The following is a 26,285-nucleotide window of genomic DNA, read 5'->3' on the forward strand; positions in this document are numbered from 1 at the left end:
GTTGAAGAGAAGTGTGTGTGGGTTTTTTTTAAAGTGAGACGCTCATACTTTGGTGGTTTTATAGCCAAGTAGGTGGCCAGGGGTCGCAAGGGGTGCACAGCAATTTGTCATGATTCATGATCCGACTCGCCTCTTTTCATTCCTGAGCTGACCCACTGATCGCTTGTCTTCTGAATTCCTGATGTTCCGATGACTAAAATTGTCCAGACATAAAACTCCCATTCATATTTCCACAGTACCTCTACCTCTGCCATAAATGTGAAGGCCAATGTGCTGAATTTCATTATAGCCTGTGATTTGAGGAATACCAGGGGGGTTACGTTATTCCCTTGCGCCTTTTAAACATAAATGTACTCCTTCTTTTCACCTTTTTGTTTTCCTTCTCCTTGGCTGTCCTCTGATATATGCCCTGAAGCATTGTAAAACATACTTGTGCTTTGACAGATGGCTAAGGAAAACCTCTAGTGTTTGGAGTGCAGAAATCAGAAACCACACACGCTTGATTTGTATTGCTGTTGTCAACTTGGGATGCATTTAAGTACCGTAAGCACGATTGTCAGACCTCTGCAGCCAGGCCATTTGTGGTTTTGCTGCTCTGTGAAAACTTAATGGAACAAAATGAGCACAATCTATCCTCTCCAAAAAAATACACAAAAATGAACTCTGTGTAATGAAGAGTCAAAAGCTGAGAAGCTATGAATGTGCATTGTGGATGATTTTGAGAATCTTGACAGCAATAACACTTGTAGGCACACGTTCTGCATCAAATAACCCAAGAGGCGATTATCCTGGATTGACAGCTTCAACTATCCAAGCAAGAAAATGAGAAGAAGATGTTAGTTGATGTAATTCCCAGTGAGCCCTGCGTCTCATTGCGGTGATTGCTGGTTGATGGCGGTCTCACAGTGGGGCTTGGATTCCAGTGTCTAATGAAAGCTACGAGTCTGTCATCTTAAATTTAATTCCACAATCATGTTTTCCCACTAATATCTTCCTTTCTTCTTCGCAGCACTGAGACAAAGTTGATGGAGTGAGACATTGCTGACAAGAAAGTCAGTGGGAAGGTTTATATACAACATTTGAAGTGGCAACTTGGAATACTCCTCATTTAAACCTTAAACTCCACTGAGCAGCGGAATGGATTCAATTGGCACCTTGCAGAGCTCGGCTCCAGAGACCAAGGCCGAGCGAATTGCTCGCTACAAGGCGGAGAGGAGGAGGGAGCTTGCTGAGCGCTACGGCAGTTCTGACGACTTCACCTCTAAGTATGTCCGCAGGGACAGGAAAACTGGCGACACATCTGACAATGTATCTTCAGAGACCAAGGAGAAGCAAATGCATGGGGATAATGGATCAGAGCACTCCTATACCAGGAGAGGCCTCAGGAATAAAGCAGCGGAGCCTGTGGAGCGCACTAATGAGCAGGCCCCAGAAAAGGAGGTTACCACTCGCCTCAAAACAGATGCAACATTATCCTCCACAAAGACGTCCACTCATTTCAGGTGAGTGTTTCAGCAGCATAGGCACAAATTCATGTGAGACCGATCATATTGTTCTCAAAGCAACATCAACTTATCCTTGGTGGGGTGAGGGGGGGGGGGGGGGGACTCTCACGACTTTCAAATGCAGCCATCGTGTATTGTTGATATAGACTGCTGACTGGTTCAATCCCGTAACTGCAAAAGATCCATGTGCATCCATGTCTCTGTGAAGGCTGCTCTTGATTTGTAGACAGGCAGCTTGGATAAATAATAATATTACATTACTTTAAAAGGTCCTGCTGAGCCCTAATGAGCAAAGAGGCGGCGACAAGTAGGCAGGTTTGGAGAACATTTAGTGCTGTCTTCTGTGCAAACATCTTCTGAGTGTAAACATGGCAGCCAACATTTCCAAAATTGGCCATGTAAGCAAAGCAGCGCACTATCATTTATTTTGCACGTATGTGCTGTGAATTTTGGTTCACTTTACAAGTGATATACAGAAAATCACATGTTGAACACTTGAAAATAACAAACAGATATTGTCAGATTGACGTGGAGGTTTTTATTTTATTTTATTAGTTGCCAGGAATTTCCTTCTGAGACTGTAGGGGTCATGAGTTTGGGGATTTTTCAGCTGTAATCAAGATGAACGTTTTAATGTGTACACACATAAGACGTGTCTGTTCTTGGAAAAACAGCCTGAGGGAATGACAAAAAAAGAGAGAAGAACTGCGTTTGACAGAGTTTTGAGATGCTGCCAGAGATGGGTGATTATTGGGGTTGGATCAGAGCTGTGTTTGAGTTTTCATGCCCTGCACTAAGTGAAGCAAGATGGTGACTCATGGGTTGTTTTGTGGATCATTTATTGTGTCCAATATGGAAAGGCAGGTCTTATCTTGTAATATATTTGGATCTTTTATTATTATTATCATTATTAAGTGTTCTGCTTGAAGCTTTTTTTTTTAATGATGTGATACCAAAGTGAATTATTGAACTTTGTTGAAGGGTCAGTTTTGCATTTCATTGCCAATATGGATTTTGCAACATTTATCTAAATAGTTTTTGAATCTTGAATTACAGAGTGCATTAAAGTCGGTTGAATTGTTTGTGTTTGTCTCACATGCCTTTTCATTTGGTCGTTTTGTTATGACGTTCACTGTGCAAACTTGCGTGCAAGCCCATTTGCAGACGCTAGACGGAGGTGGAGATATCGAAGCTTCTGCCATTGACCGAAAACAACCATCTTGTCAGAGCTTTCTCCACATGCCTTATCAAATCATAATTCTTAAATAGTGCTTGATAATCGTACAGACGACTCTGAATTCTAAATTCTTATGCTGACTGTAAGGTAATTAATGATCAGACATTACACATGCTATATTCACTGAGCGTTTATGACAGCAGAACGGCTGTGTCTGTTCCAGGAATAGCATAAAGGAAACTGGGACTCAGCTGGTTCAATGATAATGAGACCATCAACATGTTTATCTGCCCTAAACAAGAATACTTCCCTTCTAAATATGCAGTTGTTGGGTGGCATTCCAAAAAGAAAAACTTGCTACAATATTTATACATCGTAACTCTCTCCTTGCCTGCCCATTTCATCAGCTCTCTGGTTACCTAAGGCTAATTTAAAAAGAAGCACAGTCGTATGAACACAAACTACTGTGCCATGACACTATACTTTACTTCTAGAGAAAGACATTAAAAATAGATCTTTCACTGATTATATCCCTTCTCTTCTTGTACTTTATCTTCTTTCTCTGTTTCACTGCCTGACTTTGTGTGTTTGCCATTTTAACAGGGTAAAAGTGAGGAGGTTTTCTGCATGTGATTAATGACTCTCCGTCCTCGTTTAGAATGTTGCTTTAACTTTTCTCCCTTCAGCGTCCCTCATTAGTCTGCCTGTTTTGCTGTACCCTCGTCCGCCCGCTGGACTGCACTCTTCTAGCATGCTGAGCTTTTATGGCAGGAAACGACTGACGCAGGCGGCCCCTCCCAATCAGCTGGCAGCGAATAGTGGGAGTGGTCGATGTGTCATTGAACACTGTCGCAGAGGAGGATGTCAAGTTCTCCTGTTTATTACACTGGTTTCCTTCTATTGCTTGACTTAAATTGTTGATGCTCCCATATCCTTTCGTGATCTTGCTTCTCGAACTGCTCTGTATATTTTCATGCTCTAAATTCTTTGCCACGACATTTTTACACTCCCCATTATATCACAAATCTGTGTTGCGTCATTCCAGCCCAAAACTTTTACAACTTACATACTCGCCAAACCAACGCCCCGCTTTTGTCATAATAACGTACCGTTTAAAGAATTCATTTTAAGCAATGTTTGGGACTCAAATATGTTAACAGTCCCAAGAAAAGTCTACAGAACTGCAGTTCTTAGTTAAATGCTAAAGTGCCTGTCAGATGGTTACATAATTTTGGAAACAACTTACTGACATCAGAAGTGGGGGGGTGTCTGACGGTGTCTATAATTTTGAAACCATCAGTCACACCCACTTTTAACATGATTTTTTTCCCTCTACAGTCTGATGTCTAGATTTTCACTTTACGCTCAGACATTTTTGCCTTCTGATGTTGTACAGACTGATTTTTTTTTTTTGCTTTTGTCAGTATAAAGTCATGAAATTGCATGAATAATGAATTAAGCCCAGGTGACAATGAGCCAGTGACACTCGTTCAGTCTTGACATGTGCCCCAGTAGTCAAATCCTTCAACCCATGAAATCTATCCCCTTGTGTTCAAACATTCAGCAGATTCATCTGGTTTATTGTGAGCCTTTACAACGTACTTGCTTGTGTTCCGAGTATGGGAGGCAGCTTGGACCCCTTCTCCGTTGCCCTTTGACCCCCACCCAGATGTCCAACATGGTTCTCTATTGTTATAGAAGGAGTCGCCTCTCCTCTTCCTGTTGCATTGTCACTGCTTTTCCGCGGACAGCTGCTGTCCCCATCCATATTTAATGGTATTCCGCAGAGATCAATAGCCATTTTCAGAAGTTGCACAGACATTGCCGTTCATCGCTGCCAATATGAGACTGGAACACCTGCTTGAGTAAATATAATCTAATCTATCTGCAGTGTTTGTTGTTGGTTTATTGCCTCTTTTTTATATGGCTTCTGTTTACATTTCCTTCCTATAATTCTGCAAGTAAAATTCTCATTTTCAATCTCAAGTATTAACTGGAGCTGACAAGCAGTGTCTGTCATCACTCCAGTATGCTGGAGAGTGACCTCATTTGTCTCTGTCTCCCCTAGGCTGATGGAAAGTGATGATACAGAGGAGCCAAAGGGTAAGACGAACTCTCCACTTTCACTGCACTCAGATCGTGTTTTGTTCCACAGACTGCTTCATCACTGAACCCATTCAGGATCTTTCTATTACTCGGTGTTCAGGGAAGACTGAGCTCACTGAAGACTTTAGATTACTGACATGGTTTATACATGTCGCTGCCTCTGGTTTTTTTCATTGTGTAATTTAAAGTGAATGTTTCGTGGTCGCCTTTGTCCAAAAAACCAGGCTCTGATATCTTGATCTTGTGGGTGTGTATTTACATTTGTGTGTGTTTCTGAGCAAATGTTTGATCATATACGATTAGACTAGAAGTTGCATTCAGCCGGATCGCATTACAAACTAATTTTGGAGTCTGCTGCTATAGAGAGAAGGAAATGGCTGCTTTCATACATATGCTGCTGGCTGTGTCCACAGAGTCTGTCTGGCTGCATTATTGGCCTCCAGCTACTTACCTCATTGTTGGCCTGCCTGTCTGCATTTGCCTGCCTTTTGATTTGGGTATCTTGTGTGTGTTTATGTGACCTGCTGTACAAAAGAAGAAAAAAAATGACAGTGACAGAGAGAGGTAATATATAGGGAGGTGTCTGTTCTAAATTTGCGGTTTTTATTTCAGAACTGTAAAGTCAGGTTTGTGTAATATGTCAAATTGGTTGGCTCGTTTTATGGGACAGAACGCTGTGCTTTTAAATGTACCAACGAAATAGTATCAGTACTACAGATTACTGCATCAATCATTGCCAAATGGTAGTACATGCAGGTGTCACTACAATTGTGCAAATGCAAAGATGACCAGAGAAACACCCGGTCAGACCTGGCCCCCTTAAACAAATCAGTTTAAGTAGGTCAATGCAACAGCTATTTAGTTCGTTTTCCACATTGCTGCAACTTTTAATGACTATCGCAGTCTGAATATGACTCAGCCCCTTGAATAGCATCCATCCTTACGGCACACGTGTGCAAAGCTGTTGTTCAAACACTATCTCAGCCTTCGTAGATGTAGTCTGGCAGGATATATTTTCCTGTCATTCACACAATGCCGAATTCCATGTCTACAGCTTGGCTCTGGCTCACAGGAGCGAGCAGTTTGTCCTCTATTCTCAGTCTTGGCAGCTTAATCCTCGCCTCCTCCTCCCACCATGTCAAGGTGTCCTCAAATTGCTTTTGATCGTAAGTCTAGCACACCATGAATTTTTGGATAGACCTTGTAAAGCTCCACAGATAAAAATGTTCTATAAATGTCACCATTTACCAGGTTTTAGTTGATTAACTGTCAGAGATTGAAGATTAGCTGATAAAACTCTCTGACCGGATGACAGAGAATTTAAAATTATAATGAGACCCAAACATACAGAAAGAGGAACAAAGGTCAGTCGGTGTTCATCTTTAATAGGTGTGTGTGTTCCTGTCAACGCTGGCAGATGATTCACTGCTCAAAAATGCCTCTTTGGGTCACATGAAGAGTTTCCTAAACTCCACTGGCTGTCGCACAATGCAGCATTACAGACAAGAAAGAAAAGAAAAGCATTGTACGTATTAAATTGACTCAGATCACAGCACGGCCATGCTAAAATCATTAGCTACAAATCACAAATGAACAGACTGCTGGCACTGAAAGCTGAAAGCCCAGCGCCGTTCTCTCAGCAGCTGTAACTGGTGGAGCAGATGGATGACAGCACTTGTGCAAAACTCAGTAATCTGAAGTGGAGGGTTTTTTCATCTCTTGAGTTATTTTTTTTTCCACCCTCTCTGGTGCTGACCTGGATGTTGGATGGATGATGTAAAAAAATATTGGATTGGAGTCAAAAAAATTTAAAAAAGGAGTGCAGTCAGAGTGGAGTCGCCCGTCTGCAAAGCGTAATGTTGCATCACCTGAACTAAATCACACCAAGTCCTGGACAGCAGGAGATCTTGGATACATAAATCAGATTCGTATTATGACCTCAGCAGAACATTTTTGTTTCAATTGGAAAATGGGAGTTTCACAGAATTTTGCATGCTCCCTTGCTTTCTTGGGTGGGGGGGGGATGGAAAATCTTGGCTTGAAATGTCCCATCCACTTGGGTAATAAAAAAAACTGAGTGGGAGAGTGAATTTGAGTGTGCTGACTTAAGAAGTTTGTGTTGTTTTGGAAGTCCATAAGATTTAATGACGTTCTTTTGTTCAAATTAAGAGATCATCGTCTTCCATCTGTTTTGAGTGAGACAGCTGACAAATGGATGTAACTATAGTCCCATGAGAAATTCCTCCAACACTCGTTCAATATGGAGAATCTCACTCATTCTTTCTTTTCCATTTTCTCACCGTAAAGGCTTCACTCATTCATTCAGAGGATTCACGGCTCCAAAATGCCTCTTTGGTTCACATGAAGAGTTTCACTCCACTGGCCCAATGCAGCAATACAGACAAAAAAAAAGCATTGTACAAATTAAATTGATTCAGATCACAGCACATTCACGCTAAAATTGTTAATTACAAATCACAAATGAGCAGACTGCTGGCACGGAAAGCCCAAAGTACAATTCAATATTCTCTCAGCAGCTGTAAACTGCACAGTGGATAGCGCCGTTGCCTCACAGCAAGAAGGTCACAGGTTCAAATCTGACTTGGGGCCTTTCAGTGAGGTGTTTGCATGTTCTCCCCGTGTCTGCGTGGGTTCTCTCCGGGTTCTCCGGCTCCCTCTCACCACTAAAAAACATGCAACTTAGGTCCAGGTCATTATTGTAAAAGATAATTAATTCTCAATTAACTTACCTGCTTAAATAAAGATTACATTAAAAAAATGGAAAGTCAGTGTAACCCTGAGACTTTATAGATCCTTCCTTGAATTTTGTTTTCTGACTGTTTCACTGCATATGCCTAATAAAGTTTCCTTTTTGTTTTTGTTACCTTTGTCGGTACTTTGTTACTTAATGGGGTAGGATCGGTCTGCATCGCCTCAACAATTTCACACACGTATCTGCTTTAAAGTGTTATACTTGTGCATCTGGCTATTGGTTTCTTCAAACTGAACATAGTCGATATCGATGTGTTTACTTTCATCTCTGTTAGACGTTGCAGTTTATTTCTGCTAAGGGGGTATCTGTGTAGTCAGACATAAATTTTACAGTTCTGTAAAATGTGTTGATCTCTTCTTGTAATTTCTTATTTCACAGGAAGCACTCTGAAAGCAAACATCTCTTCACCATTGAATTTATTATCAGCTTCCTGTGTGTGTGTGTGTGTGTGTGTGTCTGGTTTTCAGCTGATGAAAAGCCTGTGGATTCTGCCAAGAGGGCTTCCAAGATGTCAGTTCTTAAGGTGCGATAATTTAAGATTGGCTTTTTAGCCTTTTTATCCAGATGTTGTTGTTGTTTTTTTGCTTTTAATTAGTTCCCTTTGTTTGTGATATTATTAGTGCAGTTTTTTATATGTTTATTGGAAAATAACCGGCACTCCAAAGGGTAGACACACTAAATCAAACCCAAACTTTAAAACATCAATTTAATATGATGTCACAGGTGCATTTTCCTACACTCCAGATATATATTTTTTTCATGTCCCTTGCTGATTTACCCCGAGTCCTTTCCCTTGCAGCTGTTGTAAGCTTCAACTCTGCCTGGGAGTTTACTCCATCAATAACAAATGTATACAGTTGTTGCATACTGCACTGAGCTATCCTGCACCTGTATGGAAACGTTGCCAAATATATGAAGCCACTTTTTCACTGGAGGTCTTAAAAAATGAGGTGGGGAAAGAGGTCTGGAGAACTAAGAGGTTCGATCAGGACCAAAATCCTGATAATACCTCTAATCTCATGGGAGATATACTCCTATGCACAGATGTATACTTAAAATACAAAAATTATCGCACTTTCCCAGACTGCTTAGGTTTCAGCAGCGACTTGCTTTTATAGTATTGGTTGTAAATAGTTCTAACTAAAGATCAGGGGAAGTGCCAAGGTTGGCCAAGTGAACCCAGATGGCAGCAAATTTATCTGACCGAAAACCTGGTGGGAAACCAAGCCAGGCCAGCGTTCTACTTTTGGTTTATCCTCTCCTTCCTTTGATCTGACCCATATCTCTATTATTTTAAGATGTCTGCCTTGAAAGTTAAGAGCAATGAAGACTATATCTCTGCCGTCATCACTCTTCTCTTATCACTCAATTCTCCTGCCCAGTTCCAGCTGAACGGCAGTGAGTCCACGACTCCTGCAGGAGAATAGAAGGGTTAGCGAATGTCTGCTCTTCAGCGCAGATGGAGCCAATAAAAATGTCTTATTTGTGATTGATTTGATGAATGAATTTCCTGAATATTTAAAAACATCTTATCAATGAATAGAAGGTTTCATCTTTACAGTAAACAAGTGTCTTTAAGAGATGTCTAATTTTATAAGTTTTTTTTGTTTGTTTGTTTCTGAGAAGACAATATTGATTTCAGTTGCTACGCTTGCAGGTGGTGGTCCTCTTCATGTCATCAAGGCCACATTACTGGCAAAAGTTTCCACACAGTCATGCAGGAATGTGTTTTGGAAATCAATCTGTTTCTATTCAAATTTATTTGTATGTGCTTTTTATGAAATTATTGTTAGTCTAGATTTTTATAAGTTAATATGTCCAGGGGGAGTCTTTCAGCTTTTTGAAGATGGTACACAAAAAAATAAAAACAAGCCATAACAGGTCCCATGAGGACATCTTGCATCTTGCTTTAATGTGGAAAATGCAGTATTGGGAGAAATCATCTGTCTCTGTTTTAGATTTTACTGTAAGTACTCAGAGTGGGTGGACCGCATAGCTCCTAATCGCTGGTGCACTACTTGGTTAGCATTTGTTTTCTTTTTGAGTTTGTGAATTCTTTCAAACATAATCTGACCTCTGGGGTGAAACCAACCTTATAATGTCTGTAGGACCCGGACGAGTCGGATGATGAAAGCAGCAGCAAAAGAGCCCATGGTAGGCTGACGTATCGGCTAATGAACAGCGCTGGAGAGGAAGAAGAATCCTCAACCAGGTAAGCAAGTTCACGAAACACGCCTCCGTCAAGGTCGAGCATTCTCGCATGTCTGTCTCGCTTGCCTGGATCCTGCCTTGCCCTTTCTTGGATATTTATGGGGATTGTGTTTGGGAGGACGATGCAAAGGACAGGGTGAAGTGGAGGAGGTTGACTTGCTGTGGCGACCCCTGACGGGACAAAACGAAAGTACAGTCGTAGTAATAGTAGTTTATCTCTGTGTAGAACCAAATGATGGACATGGGTGAGATAAACCTTCCTGGCAGAGAGTGAATCATCAGTTTGTTGTTAATAATGTTGAGGAGGCAATGCAGACACATGATATTTCTTAGTTGGTGTAGGTTGTTTTTTTTTATTTCATGCAGTTTAAAGTTCCTCTCTGTCTGTTTCCACCATCTTCATCCTTCATCCAGCTTTTTCTTTCATATTTCAGACTCCATAAAAGTGATATAAGCAAGTCAAAGGATGAAGAGGCCACAGATGAAAGCACTTCCATTTTGGAGGATAAGGTCATTATTCATTCTAAATATATTTATTCTTTCATTCATCTTCTTAACCCCTTTGTCTGTTACCGGGTCACGGGTAATGCTGGATCCTATCCCAGCAGGGGCGAGAGGCAGGGTACACCCTGCAGGGCCACAGGGCCACACACAGATGGGCAATCATCCACGCACACACTCCCACCTATGGAAATGTGCATGTTTTTGGTTGTGGGAGGAAGCCGGAGAACCCACACAGACACGGGGCGAACGAGCAACACCGCTTACCACCGTGCTGCCCGTTCTCAATTTATGCAAAAGTTAATGTTTTATAAAGATTACATATTGCTAAAGTTAACATCAAACCCAAAGCCTCAAGTATAAAACTCTTAATTGTGTTTGGAAAGATTTTATTTTTTGATCGCTGCAATTCTGATTTTTTTTTCCACAGCATGCAATGTAATTCCAGAACTCTTACTCACCTTAACTTTGGCTCCTCTTACCTCTCTGTCTGGTTTCCTTTACGCTTTTGTTTTTTTTAACTTGACATGTAGATTATAGTTCATGTCACTCATATACATTTACACCAAACATGAGCGCACACACACACACACACACACACATACACACACGCATGCTTCAGCTCTGCATTTGATTGCATCGCCCAAGATCTTTATGCACTTGATTCTTATCGCTCTTACATCTATAGATACATTTTTTGCATGTTATTGTCAATCATCACAGTCATTCTTTGCTTTAATGTGACATGTTAAAACCTGCGCTCCTGCATCAGTTGTAATAATCACTTCGGGATTACTGGTGCAGGTATTGTCATTTCTCAAGCAGCAGCAGTCTGTCCTCAATGGAAGCACGTATACACACTATATACATCAGACACTCTACACAGCTGTTTCTCTTTTGAGAACCACCTGGTAAGCATTCTGCTCCTACGCTCCCTTCATCTCCTCTGTCTGCACTCCGTCCTGACTTTTGACCGGTCAAAAGGTCGTCCAGCTGCCGTTGCATCATCTCGGCAAAAAGATAGTGAACACATGCAAAAATGTGTGTTCGTATGGGTAATTGTTTGAGTAATAATTGTATTTTGAAGCAACTCATTTTTAAGCTGTTCACGTTTTGTTGCACATTAACAGCATTAGTCAATGTCACATATGCTTTCTGTTGACTCTTTTTTTTTAGTTTTATGGGAAGCCAGAGCAAACGTGTAAGACTAAAACAAAACTTGTTGATTTATTGACAAAGAATCAATCCCAGTCAGTCTTTGCTGACGTTTCTTTTTTACTCTGTTCGTTTCACCAATTAACATTTATTTCTTTTTTGATCTCTCTCTTTTTATTCACCACTCTTTTTACTTTTTCATGACACAACTCATTCAGATTTATTTATTTATATGTCATAACCCCATCAGGCTGTTGAGCTGACACCCAGTAACCCTGGGTTTCTTGATAAGAGCAGTTGGTCACTGAAAGCGTAGTTTGGGCAGAAGAATGTGACTATGTTTTCATTTATTTGTAATTCTAAAACAAGCAATAATGGGGTTTTCATTGTTTATTTGGGAACTGCAAAGGGACATCTTTGTCTAGTTAGAGTTAAATGCTCCAATGGAAGCCCATAAAATACCCTTCATATGGTATTGGAAAGGCAGTTATCTTTTCCAGATACTATTTATATTATAGCTGTGTTTAAATTGGTTTTCTCTTTCTCCTTCTCTACAGCAGCCTGCAAAAACTATCCCTATTAGCAAGAGCAAAGATGACTCCCCACCTCCATCTCCTCCCTTCCAGCCTGCTTCACTGCAGCGCCAAGACTCAGGAACTCGAGGCATTAAGGGGATCCTAAAGAAAGGCCGCTCCACCAGCGTGGAGTCGGACCACAGCGAGAGCTCCACATCTGAGTGTGCTTTGGCCCGACAAAGCAGCATCACACTGAGCCACCCTGAGAGCGAGGAGGAGCTGGAGGAGCAAACTGATGAAGAGAGCGGAGAAAATGACATAGAGGATGAGTCATTAACCGACGACTTCACAGATGGAAGGTGCTTTGGCATTGACGGACAGCGGGATGAGGAGAGCAGCAGTAGCAGCAGAGGCAGTTCTGAGGAGATGCAGAGTCCCTCGCCCGATGACAGCCCGGAGCAGACGTCCACGATATCAGAAGATGCTGAAGAACTGGAGAGCAGCCTCGATGGAAGCCAAGGCTCCTCAGTCAAACAGAGGTCACGAGAAGTATTCAACATTACGCAGTATGCATTGTAATGAGTATTTAAGTCTGTATGTAATGCCTTGTTTCAATGCAAAGGAAAGTAATTTCAAGAACATGTTTTCTATTATTTTATTTAATTTACACCTGTGCATGCGCTGTGGTACTGAAGTCATCGCCGTCATTCAGGCTGTCAGATGCTGTTATAATCGTGTTTGTTAGAGGTTGAATCTGACAGTGAAACGGGAAAACAAACTAATCCTAACCAGCACTGAATGATAAAATCCACCTTTGCACTTCTTAAATGTACTTATTATACTTCTGTGATGAATATATTCAATGCAGGAGGATGGTGGTGGGTTTGATCTTGATCTTTGATCTTCAGATGGGTCACTGTTACTGGATGAATTCAGTAACAGTGTGGCAAACTCAGAGGCATCATTCTAAAACTGCTTTTTAATGGCACCATTTTTTTATTATATGCCAGCTAATACATTTAACTATTAAGTTCATTTAATTGATTAAACGATTGTTGTTGTTTTTCTCCTCAGACTGGCAGAGCTCACAAGTGAATATGAGCCAAAGGACAGACCGAGGAAGGCCGGGCCATCTGGGCACAGCCACACATCACTGGCTGATCGTTTCAGTCAGCTCCAAGATGCTGAAAACTCCTGGAAGAAAAAGGTCAGAGTTTACTTGAGCAAATTGAAATTTGTGGTTTAGTCAGCGGTTGGCCAGCATGATTAAAGGATCAAGAAGACTCTAAGTCAAGTAAATTTTGTGTGTGTCTGTGTTCCCTGGTGTATGAACGGGCAGTAAATAGCACATGCCAACATATCATGAGGATTCTCAGGGTTTTTTTTTTGTGCGTGTGTTATTTGGCAGCACATTTCTCCCTTCTGCTGAATCAGCTTATTCCTTTGCTTTGCTGCCAAGACAGTGTGAGGTTTGTATTGCTTGGGGGTGCAGCAGATTTTGGAGTGGTGATGCTTAAGCTCCAGATCCAGGGCTTAGCTCGCCTCCCAACAAGACAGAAAGACATACCCTCCCTCCACCCCCACACAAAACCTGACCAAACACCTACAAGAATGTTCACGACACAGCCTGCTTCCTTTCTCTTTGCACTCAAAGTAAAAAAAATAAGTGAATAAAAAAGCTACTCCATGAGAAACGTTTTAATAGTTCTCAAATGTACAGTATATAGGGGCATAAAAAAAACCGGAGTATTGGGTTTGTACAGTTTTCAGCGTTTAATAGATGCATGTTAAAATTACTGACATATTTCGAAGTGGTCATAGCCCACCCTTACTGCCTTTTGAAGGGCAAAAACAACACCACACACACACTGTTACAACCACCTTGAGTAGGGAATGGTGCTGTAGCGGTGGAAAAACACTTGTGTGTGCCACGAGAAATGTCTTCAAAAACAATCAGCTGCACTCGAAGATTGAAGTGATGTCATGTTTATTCACGCAGGCTGTCTCTCAGCGTGATTGTCTGTCAAGATCAATTATCCTCATTGGGGATTTCTGGTTTGGTCCTGCTTCCAAGCATGACCTAACCTTAGAATAAATCCACTCTAAACTCTGGAAAAAGCCATGTTTCCCAGACGTAAAGACGTCCGAAGCAACGGAAATCCTAAGTCAGCTAAATACTGAAAACTTAGGCCATTTCAGATTTGTGTGGTGCGTCTTAATTATGATGAATCGCCACAAAATCCATAATAATTTAGTTCAAAACCTGTAAGGAACTGAAATAACTCCTAACTGGTGTCCACAATGTCTTTGAGTCTGCCATTACTGAATTGGTCCGTGCAATACAGCTCCTGCCATTCACCGCTGGGACACTGACATCATAATACATGCTCTGACTAAATTATTGCCCTCGATGACATGAAGCTATTAGCTATGGGGCATTAACTTGCATGCGATTATATTTGTAACATTTGCATTTCTCTCTTGAGGAGAAGCCAACGCTTTTAAGTGTTTGAGGTGTGCCGTGTCATCTCCTGCACCACCAAGCCAGAGCAGATGTTGCTGGTTGATATGTGGGAGACCAGGGAATGTCGCATGCACTGTCGAGGCCATGGTCAACTTCAGCTGGCTCCAGCTGTTTCCTGTTAAGCCTGCTAAACTGCTCTTTACGCCACGGCTGCATTAATATGAGGCCTTGTCGTAAAATCAACGTAGAGGCCTGTCTGCCTCTTTGCAGCAGATCATTAGTGGATGATAAATGGTACCTACATGAAGAAGTAATCAAGTTTGCAGTTAGTAGATATAGCGGAGATATTCATGTGATTGGTCATTGGACGCGGACGATCCAGTCGATTGAGCTGAATGATTGGAATGTTCCTCGGTGTGTTTTGTTCCCAGAAGATGTGTCTGAGGGAAGGATGAGTTGATAATTCAAGTGTGTTAAAAGCTTTAAAATCTTACAGCGTAGTTTAAAGAGAGTTTATACAGTTTAAAGAATCAAGCTTTTGCTTCCCTTCATTTCCACTAAATCCTGATTTGAGTTTCATTCCCTCAAAAAAATGGAGCGATTCTCACATGCATTGCTTTCAGTTTATGGTGTTTGCGCTCTCCACCTGCACAGTGTGTTTCACCTTTTCCTTTCTCTCTCTCTCTGCCCCCCCCCCCCTAAAAAGGACATCCTCTTCAGTATATTCATTAGCTGCGCCTCCAGCTGTATTAGACCTCAATGCTTTTTCTCCTCCAAACTCCTCTGATAATTTCCCTTCCTCTTCTTCCCTTCGCCTTTCCCCCCTCCAGCTTCCTCTGTCCTTACCTGAGGACTCCACCCTTTTCCTCTTTCAACTTTGTTGCTTCAGGTGAGTGTGTGCAAACGTATGTTCTTTGCATGCCTCTTTGCATGATCCTGGAATAATGGTATTATTATTATTCTCAGTCTGTGCCATGGAGAGCGTTTCGCACCCTCCCAGTATTACTGCAGGCAGAAAAATCCAAGATGTCAACACGCGCTATTGCTACTTGAATGTGGTTTTCTGGTCCTCAGTTGGTCGATATCTGTGTCAGTGGTTTGGCTGAGGCGCTGCCTGTGCCATACAGTAAGGCAGCGCTGTGAAAAACCGTTTCCTGTGGGGGCTTGAGGCCTACATCCCTTCCTTTCCTCTCCTCTCTCTGGGGTCCAGTTAGGCCAAGGTATTTCCCTTCTCTGATTGAGTCCAGAGATGGGCTTCCAGCTGGAGGGGCTGTCTCAGTCTTCTTTTTATCATGTGTGTTTGCTAAGCTGTACTTTGCATGCATGAATACGCATTATTGTGCAAAGATACAGTAATGTAAGGGGGGGGGGGTTTCTCTTTTTTTTTTTTTTAATGTAAGGTAACGTAGAAGCAATTAAGAGTGGTATGTGTGAGTATTAATAGTTTAATGGTGCAAGAAATTGCTCCCGGTAATCCTTCAGACCATCAGAAAATGTGCAGAGACATCTCTGCATGTCGGAGGATGTGTCATATTAGTAGCCTTTAATGAAACCAAGCATTTGTGTAATGGAACCGCCATGAGCTAGCACCAGAAGGGTACTGGTGAAGATGTGGAATGTCTACAATTTTATCAAATCTCCAGGTTCAGTATACGTATTATCTGATTGCTGTTGCATTTCCCAGTAATGAATCAAGAACCCAGAGGTCAGGGCGTATAAAATAGAATTTAAATCACAAATCATGCGGTTGTCTCCTCAGGGCTTACTGCAAAGATGATACTGTGAGTATCAGCAGATCCTCCTCAAACAACATTAGCGTGTCCAATCTGTTCGGATTTGGGACGCTAAATGTGTCTTGCACTTCATTCCTCTGCTGTGCGCACTGGTCTGCAGTATACTGTAAATGCTTTCTCTATTCTTATTTACTGTGCGGGTTCATCCTGTGGGGAGATAATTCTGTCTTTGACTGTAAAAAGGAAGTCACCACTCATGGCAGTGCACACTCATTATTAGCAAAGGAATAAGGGGTGGCAGCCAGGAAAAACCCAAGCAAGGCCCATAAAATGCTTCAAACTTTTAAGCGTGGCATATCATTAATTATAGTAACAGGTTTAAGGGTCCAGTGGGACCAAAGGTGCCAGTAAACCTCCTTTGATTAATGTATAACGCTGGAGTTCAGGTGAAGAAATGGCAGCGGGAATAAATTATGGAAGGAGAAATGTGTGATGGAGAACTTCAGTGTTTTAACAGCGATTTCGGTGTTTTATCATCAGGCCCAAACATAATGTTTGAGCAGCACAGTGAAAACATCTGGAAATACTTGCTTTTGTGAAAAACTCCCAGCCACCTCGAGCAATTCTAAAACATTTAGCTTTGATAAATGAATTCCTTAAAAAGAGGTAGCATCATTATGTTCCTTCACCATCAACCTCCGTTCACGTCATCAAGCTATCACCTCGCTGTATCTTTAGTCGTGTGTGTGTGTGTGTAATGTTTAGAAGTCCAGTGTAGAAGTGGGAGACAAAACGCCCCTGGCACAAAGGATGAAGATCCTTAAAGACAAGGAGGAGCAGTGGAAGAATAAAGGCAGTGGAGCAGCAAATGACTCCGTCCAGTTCACTGTGGCTGGGCGCATGGCCAGAAAAGGTATGTTAAGAAGATATAAAGTATTTATTCGTTTATTTATGAGAGAATAATGAGTCAATAAATAGAGAACACATTAGTGAGTAATAGTTGCAGCCTTCATTTCCTTTGTGTGTTTATCCAGGTCTTGTGTCAGAAACCGGAAAGGAGTCCCCTCTCAAGAGGGCTGATGTCACGCCTGTGAAGCCACACGACGGTAGCTTACACTCCCGCCCAACTCCCTCGACAAACAACTATTGTCAGTGTTTTATATGTATGGATTCATGAATGTGGCACTTATAAAAGTGTGCCAACAAGATGTTATTTAGCAAAGAATCCCACAGATTTCATTTGAATATTTATAGTTTTTGACCCCCTTCCCCCCCAAAAAAGTAATAGTGTGTTAAGTTACAAGTAATTGGGTATTTGTTTTGGTGTTGTTTGACAGAAATCACAACAAAATCTGATGTCAAAGTGGAAGGAGATAAAAGGCTCGATAAACTTGAGTCTTTCCTCGACAAGCTCCACAATAAAGGTACATTCCCCCCGTTTGTTACGTTGTTAAGCGCCTTCTCTACAAGCATCACCTAACTGTGACTTTGATCCAACACAAATGTTATATCTAACATTCCTTCTGCTCAGGAGGGAGCAAAAGCAAGACGTCCACTATCGAGGTGACGGCGGAGACGGAGAAGGAGGTGATGACCCTGGATGACGAGGAGACGTTCGGCAACTTCTACAAAGCAATCTCCCCTGTTTCACTCCAAGACTCCAGTTTGATTCTTACAGAGGAAGACCTCAGCCAGATCCAAGCAGACACACCAAAGTCAGTTTAGAATAATCACAATGCGAAGAAAGACATTTTTATCCAACCTTCCTAACAAATGTTTGCACACCTTATCAGTGGAAATGTACTGTTTTGCCACCGATAATGTTCTATCTATTGTTAACATTAATTTCGACTTTCAAATCCACATATTTAATCAGGTGTTTGAAAATCATTTTAACTTAGAATGACAAAACAAAAGTCATTTTTCGTGCAACGTTAAAGACAAATTATTATTCTTTATTATGGCATGTGCCTCTCCTGAACGACATCAGAAACAAAGACCCCCCATGATAAGGGAAACGACTAACTTGTAATTTAAGTTCCTTGTTTGCGTTAATTAAAAACAAAACACCTCCCCTTTATTTTGTGCGTTTCTGGTCTTCAGGCTCACCTCATTGGTAGCAGAACACAAGCGAGCTGTGCGTCCAGCCAGAAGGAATCAGGGCTCCCGGAATCCTCTGCGTGCTCTGGCTGCTCGTAACGACATCCGCCAGGTCTACACCGAGCAAAGGCTTAACGTAGCCTCCGTGGAGACCAAGAGGATCCAAGTTGAGAGGAGTAAGACTGAGGCCTTATAAATATGGTTACGTGTGTATGTCATTGTCATTAATAAATCTGGGTTCTACAGAAAGGTGACAGTGAGCTGGCCATTTACGTCTATGCACAATAAATGTATTGCATGGAAGTAAAAGTTGTGCATAGCTATTGATTATCTATTCAGAAGGTATGATGCCTTCATTTACTGTACTTTTGAGCCTCTTAGAGTTTAAACATGAAATGTCTCTGATAATCTATATTATAAATCTGATCATGATTTATTTGACCTAATTAGCATAGAAAGATAATCATTAAAAACACAGTCTCTGATCTCTTATTTTCTCTCCCTCAAAGTGGCAAAACACTCCAGAACAAACCTGGCTGATGTGGCCTTGGCAGGTCTCGCAAGCAAGGAAAACTTCCGCAAGATCAACCTGCGCAGTGTCAAATCCACCGACGTCGTGACCAACAACAGCACGCTGCCTTACAACAAGCTCATGCTCATCCGTATCAAAGGTCAGGAACGCAACCTGTTTTATATACAAAGCGGTTGAATGCAGGTGTGATGGAGAGAGCATACTGCTGCCCATGCTCATGGTCAACCTTTCATTAAAATGCAAATCTGAAAGCACAGAAACTGTGTGTGTGCACGTATTAAAATGAATTCAGTCAAGCATCAGCATCACTTATTAATCATCTTTTGTGATCCACTAGCAGTGTGCAAAGGTGGCTGCAAAGATGTGCCTGCATTTCCATGTTTTTATCCCTGGTACATTGTTAATAATAATAATGCATTGGATTTATATAGCGCAGGGGTGCCCCAGACGGGCCGAGACTCTGTAGGTTTTCCTTCCACCCGGTTACTAAAGCAGGTGATTTTAATTATCAACACCTTCAACTTGAGAGAAGGATCTCATGAGTGAGATCAGCTGCTGGAGAGATGGATGGAAAGGAAACCTGGAGTGTCTCGGCCCTCCATGGAAGAATTTGGGCACCCCGCTTTTCTAGACACCCAAAGATGCTTTGCATTGTGCATTATTCATTCACTCCATGCTTGGTGGTGGTGAAGCTACTATTGTAGCCACAGCTGGCCTGGGGTAGACTGGCAGAAGTGTTGTGTTGGTGCTTCTGAATTCTAGCCTTTTGAATTTAAAAATAATGCATCCGTCCTTTTACAAATAGTTTCTGTCTTGCTACACGCGTCCTCCAAATGAAGAACGTGTTCAACAGTTCTTCTGTAGCCTGCACCAGATTAAACGAAAAATAAAACTACTTAGTGGCTGTTCAGGAGAAAGTGACATTCCACCTTGACCAGCTGTAAGTGGGTTTCTGAATCTTTCATTCTTTAAAGAATCTTAGGTTTACAAAGCAAAATTGTCCCGGATTAAGGCTCTAAACTCTTTGGTCCACAGGTCGAAGGCATGTCCAGGTCCGCCTGATGGAGCCCGCGACCCACTCTCTAAACAGCGGGGACTGCTTCCTTCTCATAACGCCAAAGCACTGCTTCATGTGGAGTGGAGAGTTTGCCAATATCATTGAGAAAGCAAAGGTAGCCCCCCCACACACACACACACACACAGACGGAGTTGTTTCAAGAAGACCCTTCTTTCTGTCCAAATGTTAAGACGGGTACGATCAGATACAGTCGTGACATGTGAAGTATGTTTCCATCAGGCATCAGAGATGGCGTCCTACGTTCAGGCCAAGAGGGACCTCGGGTGTAAGGCCTCCCAGGTGACGGTGCTGGAGGAGGGTATCAATACTGAAAACAGATGGGCTAAAGAGTTCTGGAGCCTTTTGGGAGGAAAGACCCAATACAGAGGTTCATACACACTTTATGTGCGATTGAGGAATTGTCTGTGATCTCAGGGCCTCCCTGAAACCCGGCAACACGCCCTGCTCTTTTGTTCTGCTGTGTGTGTGTGTGTGTGTGTGTGACAGGAGCCGGGGAGCCAGAGGAGGATGAACTGTATGAGAGTGGCATTTTAGACTCTAATGGTGTGTACAGACTCCACGGAGACAAACTGGTGCCTCATGAAGATGCCTGGGCAGCCATCCCAAGTGTCTCCTTGCTCAATTCCAAAGAGGTAATACCGCCACCGGAACAATGACCTCACATGCTAAAACAAAAATAATACTGGATCATTGGTAGAAAGCTGAAACATAATCATTTAAATGTTGGAGTTGACGTTTATCTGTCCTCTGTCTTCTGACAACGCTTCATCCCAGGTCTTAGTGTTTGACTTTGGCAGTGAAGTTTACGTATGGCATGGGAAAGACGTGCCCTTGGGTGATAGAAAGGTTGCTGTGAAACTGGGAAAGCAGCTGTACAGTGGAAGCTATGACTACGGCAACTGCAGGGTCAACCCTTTAGATGCCTCCTGCACCAATAAGGATGTGCCTCTGTGAGTAATACCATTGTTATATGTGATATAAAGTGAGCATGGCTGTCCAGTTTGTAAGTGGGTTGTGTTATTGTAGGCTCTAGTGGTTTCTTCTTGCCAGTGCAGCTGCAGGGGGGATTTTTAAATGATTCCTATGTGCGTGATTTGCAGGCAGGGAGAGCATCGTCCGGGCTGGACTCTGTTTGGCCGGCTGTCCGAGCACAATGAGACGGCCCTGTTCAAAGAGAAATTCTTGGACTGGGCCGAGAGGAAAAAGGAGGAAGCGAGTCAAGCTGAGGAAGTCAAGGTAGATTCGATAAGACTGACCCAAAAATAGCTTCAGCTGAATGTGTGTTTGTGCACTACTCGATTGTAATAGTTTGCCTGAGGTATATTGATTGTGTGTGTGTGTGTGTGTGTGTGTGGGGGGGGGGGGGGGGGGGGGGTTGGCGGCTTCCATTAAGAAATGTTCTCCTCTAACAGTTTGATAAATCACTGCAGAGCCCAATCTACTCCATGGAGCACTCCCCGTTTGACTTGGACCTGCAGCCGTGTGACGCCAAGGACCTGCTGGACAGTGAGCCAGAGCCGGTGAAGACCCTTCTGGAGGGGGTGGACGTCCAACGGGGCCACGGTGTGGTGAGGGCAGATGACGGCAGGCAGGCAGAGCTGACGACAGTGGCTGTAGATGCCTGGCACATTAAAGAGCACGGTGAGGAGAAGCTACCGGAAGAGAGTCTGGGTCAACTTCACAACGGCGACGCCTACATCATCCGCTGGACGTACTCCATCACCACACTTGGTAAGTCCCATATTGACACTGTGGGAGGTTGAAATGTCAAGACCTGAGATGATTAGCGTTTTGAAGTTCTGCAGAACAGAGGAACGGAAGCTGTGACTGTACCCGCCTGGTTTCATTCCTGTGGTTCTGTGTTTGTCAGTGGGCAAGCGGCAGAGACCCGGCGAGCTGAGTGCCGGGGCTCCAGGAAGAGAGAGGACGGCATGTTTTTTCTGGCAAGGCAGGCAGTCCAGCATCAGTGAGAAAGGAACCTCAGCTCTGATGACAGTGGAGCTGGGCAGCCACAGGGGATCACAAGTGAGAAATAATTCATCACAGCCTCATCCAATCAATGTATTTCTATTAGCAAAATAAAATTCTACTCATTGGTATATCCATCAGTGTGTTTGATTCTGATTGGCTGTACAGGTGTTAGTGAGTGAGGGGAAAGAGCCGCCGTGCTTCCTTCAGCTTTTCCAGGGAGGTTTGGTGATCCACAAGGGGAGCAGAGAGGACAGAAACACAGGTGCAATTTATTTAAGAGCTAAAATACTGAATCACATTTAGCAAATAGGCAACAACAGCAGCCTCTCTAGCCTCCACCTTTCAAGCATTCCTCTTTTCTCCAGGTGGTTGGAGGTTGTTCTGTGTCCGTGGTGAAGTGGAGAGGGAGGCCTCGCTGGTGGAGGTAGTCTGCCAGCGCGCCAGTCTGCGCTCGCGTGCCTGTCTGGTGCTCCTTAATGCTCAGAAATGTCATCTATTCTTGTGGCATGGCTGTAAAACCCACACAGGAGCCAGACAGGTTGCCAAAAGAGCTGCTGACAAAGTAACACAAAGGTAATTCCCTCAGGCAGGGAGGGATAAGTAGATGACTAGTGGGTGGTCTATTTATCACGTGGGTAATGTGGGCGTTTACAAGTTTCTGTGTTTGTATCTTCAAGGTGTCCCTCAGAGTTGGGTCTAAGCAGCATAAAGGTGGAGGAGGTGGAGGAAGGATCTGAGCCCACAGTCTTCGTGAAGGCTTTGGGTCTGCAGGACAAGAAGGCCTATGACTGTATGCTGCAAGGTAAGCTCTCTCTCTCTCTCTCACACACACGCACGATTATCAGCATGAGGAGAAAGAAAGATTTACAAATGGGCTTATAGATGTCACATTAAAGCAAAGAATGATGGATCTCCACAGTCGCCCCTCGCTATATCGCGTTTCACTTTCAGAGGATTCACTATTGCAAGGTTTTCTTGCCCATATGTATTCATATATTGCAGTATTTTGCGGTATATACAAATATTTACATTTTGGTTATTTTGTTGCGTGGGGTCCTGGAACTTAACACCTGTGATAAACAGCGGATGACTGTAAATATAAGAGAAAAAAGAATCACTACTTGATGAGGAGGTATTCGGTACCAACACCCCCCTCTCTACTGTCACTACTTCTGAAGATCCCTTTAAGATCTTGTGTGATGTAATCAAATGCAGAGCTGAGGGGTGTGTGCGTGCTTTCCTTATCCAGATCCAGGGAAGTACAACTACACCCCCCGGCTTTTCCGGTTGACAGCCAGCTCTGGCGTGTTTGAGTGGGAGGAGAAGTTTTGTCCTGCCAGGGTGACGGAGGGAATCATGGCGATGCCATTCCTGCAAGAGAACCTCTACTCTGCACAACAGCCAGGTCCCACAAAAAGCAGCGATGATACAGTTTAAATTGTGTACATTAGAAATGGTCATTAGAATTACGTATCACATGATTTGTATCTGCAGAAAACATTATCGATATGAATATTCAGTGAGACGGGACGATGACCGTCCCATAACTACTGTAAGACGGTAGCTAATGCTCCTGCTGTGGCTTTCCCAGCCCTGTTCCTGCTGGATAACCGGATGGAGGTGTATCTGTGGCAAGGCTGGCAGCCTGAAGACACCCAGTGCACTGGCTCTGCAAAGATACGCTGGAACAATGAGAGGAAGTGTGCCATGGAGACGGTGCTGCAGTACTGCAAAGGTCGGAGCTCACAGGGATTAACGCTGATTTTTTTAATCAGTCCTCTCTTTTACTGTCTTTGTTCACATTAAAACAATTATAAGACTATTAAATCATCTAATGGTTGTTGATCAACACCTATCTAAGAATAACTGAAATAGTCTAGAAATACTGATTTAGTTTTAAACTCAAAAGCGTTTTTTGCAATGGTTTCTAGAGAAGAACCCTCGGCGCCCCCCTCTGGCCTATCTGGTGCTAGCAGGCTGCGAGCCTCTTACCTTCACCAACATCTTCCCATACTGGGTGAAGGAACCTAGTATCACTTCACAGGTCAGATTTCTTTTGTTGTTCATTCTCACGTCTGTGTTTCTATGGCGTAAGACCGCGTTTGAAGTTCGGGGAGACAAGATCAGTCGGCAGAAAGAATCCAAATCATCTCACTCAACCAGATCTGTCAGATAAGGTGTTATCTCCCTGCCTGGCAAGCAGAATAACATTACGTTCTAAGTGAAGGAAGAATTCTGAGGAGAAATGCGACAACATTTCTTCCATAAATAGCATTTGGACATATTTTTAGTATTGTGTGAACTACAGCATTTTAGGTTTGTGTTTGTTTGCCTAATTTGTATTGCCTTGTAAACAGGCTGAGAGCTCCAAAAACAAGGTGATGCTAGTGAAGGAGGTGCTGTCTAAACTCAGTAAGCAAGAATATAGCATCGAGGAGCTGACCAGGAAACCACCACCAGAAGGAGTGGACCCTCTACGCCTGGAGGATTACCTGTCTGAAGAGGACTTTAAGGTGGGGCCCTTTTGTCAGTGTAACCAAAGGACATTTTATAAATGACTTAATAAAAATGCAATACTAAAAGTAACAGCTGTGCCAGATGTTAACTGACAGTCGTTGTCCTCTTCCATGTTTTTTTCCAGAGACTTCTCGAGATGAACAGAGTTGAGTTCAACGCCATGCCAAACTGGAAGCAAAAGAATCTAAAGAAACGCAAGGGTCTTTTTTAAAACGTATATATTTGTGCACAAATCTGCCTATTATGTTCTCGCCAGCTTTTTTATTGCCCCCCCCCCCAAAAAAAAAAACAAACGGCATATATGCCATTGTTATTATGTCATTGAAATATTTTAACCAACCTTTATGTGCAATTGATAATCTTTTTTATGTCAATGTTCTCCTTTCATGAAAAAATAGTTAGCCTCTAGTCTAAGCAGCGTCATTTCTAAGCAGACACTTGTACTATACTATAAATATACTGTTTTATCCAAGCAATGTTGATTCTAAGTTAAAACGCATTTGCATATAAATGTAATACTTGGAGAGTTACTGATCAAATTATGCTTCATTTTTATGGGAAAAGCCAGCTCATGTGTAAAAGGATTACATTGTTTGTCAAAATTGACTCCACTTCAGGAAGATAACGAACAAAATGTAAATCAAATTACAGCTCACAGAACCATTCTGTCAGTTGTGGTCATTTGAATTAGATTTTATTCAGGATATCTGACTCGTTTCACGCCGTAACAGCAAAAACAGGATTTTCGTATGATAACTGTTTGCAGATTTTGATGTGACCAAATGCATCCGTACATTACATAACCATTAATATCATTTAGTCAACTTTTAATGCCCAAAAACTATAAACACTTGAAATCAGACTTTGCGATCATCATTAAAATGGGCTTCCTGTTTATTTTTATTGTATTATTATTTCGGTACGGATAGCTTACTCGTGTCCTCTCATGTCTAGATGCCTCTGTTCCAGTGATGTCATTCCTGTGATCTGCTGGCTGATTGGGTCTATAGCTTGTCTTGTGATGTATATTTTCCGTGAGTATGTGTGAGAATATAAACTTGCCACGTCAAAAGTATTAAGTACGTATGAAAGTAGTAAGTGTGTGGCTGTGTGTGTGTGTGTGTGTGTGTGTGCGCGAGACTGACATCAGGAAAGTATGGAACTGTAGCAAATGAATACTGCAAAATGTGTGTACCGGTATGTTAGGTGAAGCTTCATGGGAGAAAAAAAAAACTGTTTCTCTTACAGACCGTGTATTAATCTGCCGCCATATGTGTCTTATTTTGTGATGTGTAAGATATGAAAAGCACATAAAAGTAAACATTGGTGGTCGGGGGACATGAGATATTAATGCTCAAGACTCCCTATTAAATAAAGTTTTTAAAAAAATGTTTTGTTTCTATTATTTAAACAGCTTAAGTTTGGGCGTTTTGATACGTCACAACACAGAACGAGAGGTTGATGTGATGGCATTCAAGTATCTATAGGAGATTTGGAGAAGGTTAACAATACGGTGTTACCAGATCCAATCCTGCAGCCGAGCAGTAATAAATTACTTTTGATCCGCTAATTCATGGCAAGCATTTAAACATTGGCAGGAAAAGCACAGGTGGAACTCATTACATGAAATGACTCCATTTCATTTCGTGTTCTTGGAACGCTCTGCCCGTGTGCCAGAAGACGTAATAACAGACCCTGGGAACTGCTCCATCTACCCTGAACGCAGCCAGGGATCGTGTTAAAAGTAACATCTGCGGATGGTCACCGTGGGGAAAGGTCTATCGTTTTTGTTTGTTTAATTTCATGAAAAAGTAAACAACAGCCCGAGTGCCGTGGAATTGAGTTTGCAACATTTGACACAATCACTAGTGTATCCTCATTAACAGTCGTCCTTCTCCACGCAGCAGGGTGATCTCATTCTGGAGAATGGAAGACGTATGAAATAAG

General features: G+C 42.4%; 1 protein-coding gene across 1 annotated transcript; it reads left to right on the plus strand.

Annotated features, from left to right (window-relative positions):
* The first annotated feature begins 1,137 nt into the window (after positions 1-1,137).
* LOC137914482 (supervillin-like) lies at positions 1,138-25,671 on the plus strand. Its single transcript, XM_068758020.1, has 28 exons — positions 1,138-1,502; positions 4,751-4,785; positions 8,029-8,084; positions 9,670-9,773; positions 10,207-10,282; positions 11,986-12,482; positions 13,018-13,150; positions 16,906-17,053; positions 17,175-17,246; positions 17,478-17,564; positions 17,672-17,855; positions 18,244-18,416; positions 18,750-18,911; positions 19,808-19,944; positions 20,070-20,217; positions 20,337-20,482; positions 20,625-20,800; positions 20,951-21,086; positions 21,281-21,581; positions 21,721-21,875; positions 21,987-22,083; positions 22,187-22,394; positions 22,499-22,623; positions 23,071-23,226; positions 23,413-23,556; positions 23,753-23,865; positions 24,179-24,334; positions 24,463-25,671. Exons 1-28 carry the CDS (start codon positions 1,138-1,140, stop codon positions 24,547-24,549), a joined length of 4,377 nt encoding a protein of 1,458 aa, XP_068614121.1. The 3' UTR covers positions 24,550-25,671.
* Positions 25,672-26,285: the final 614 nt, after the last annotated feature.

The sequence above is a fragment of the Brachionichthys hirsutus genome, unplaced genomic scaffold, assembly GCF_040956055.1.
Source record: "Brachionichthys hirsutus isolate HB-005 unplaced genomic scaffold, CSIRO-AGI_Bhir_v1 contig_863, whole genome shotgun sequence".
NCBI lineage: Eukaryota > Metazoa > Chordata > Actinopteri > Lophiiformes > Brachionichthyidae > Brachionichthys > Brachionichthys hirsutus.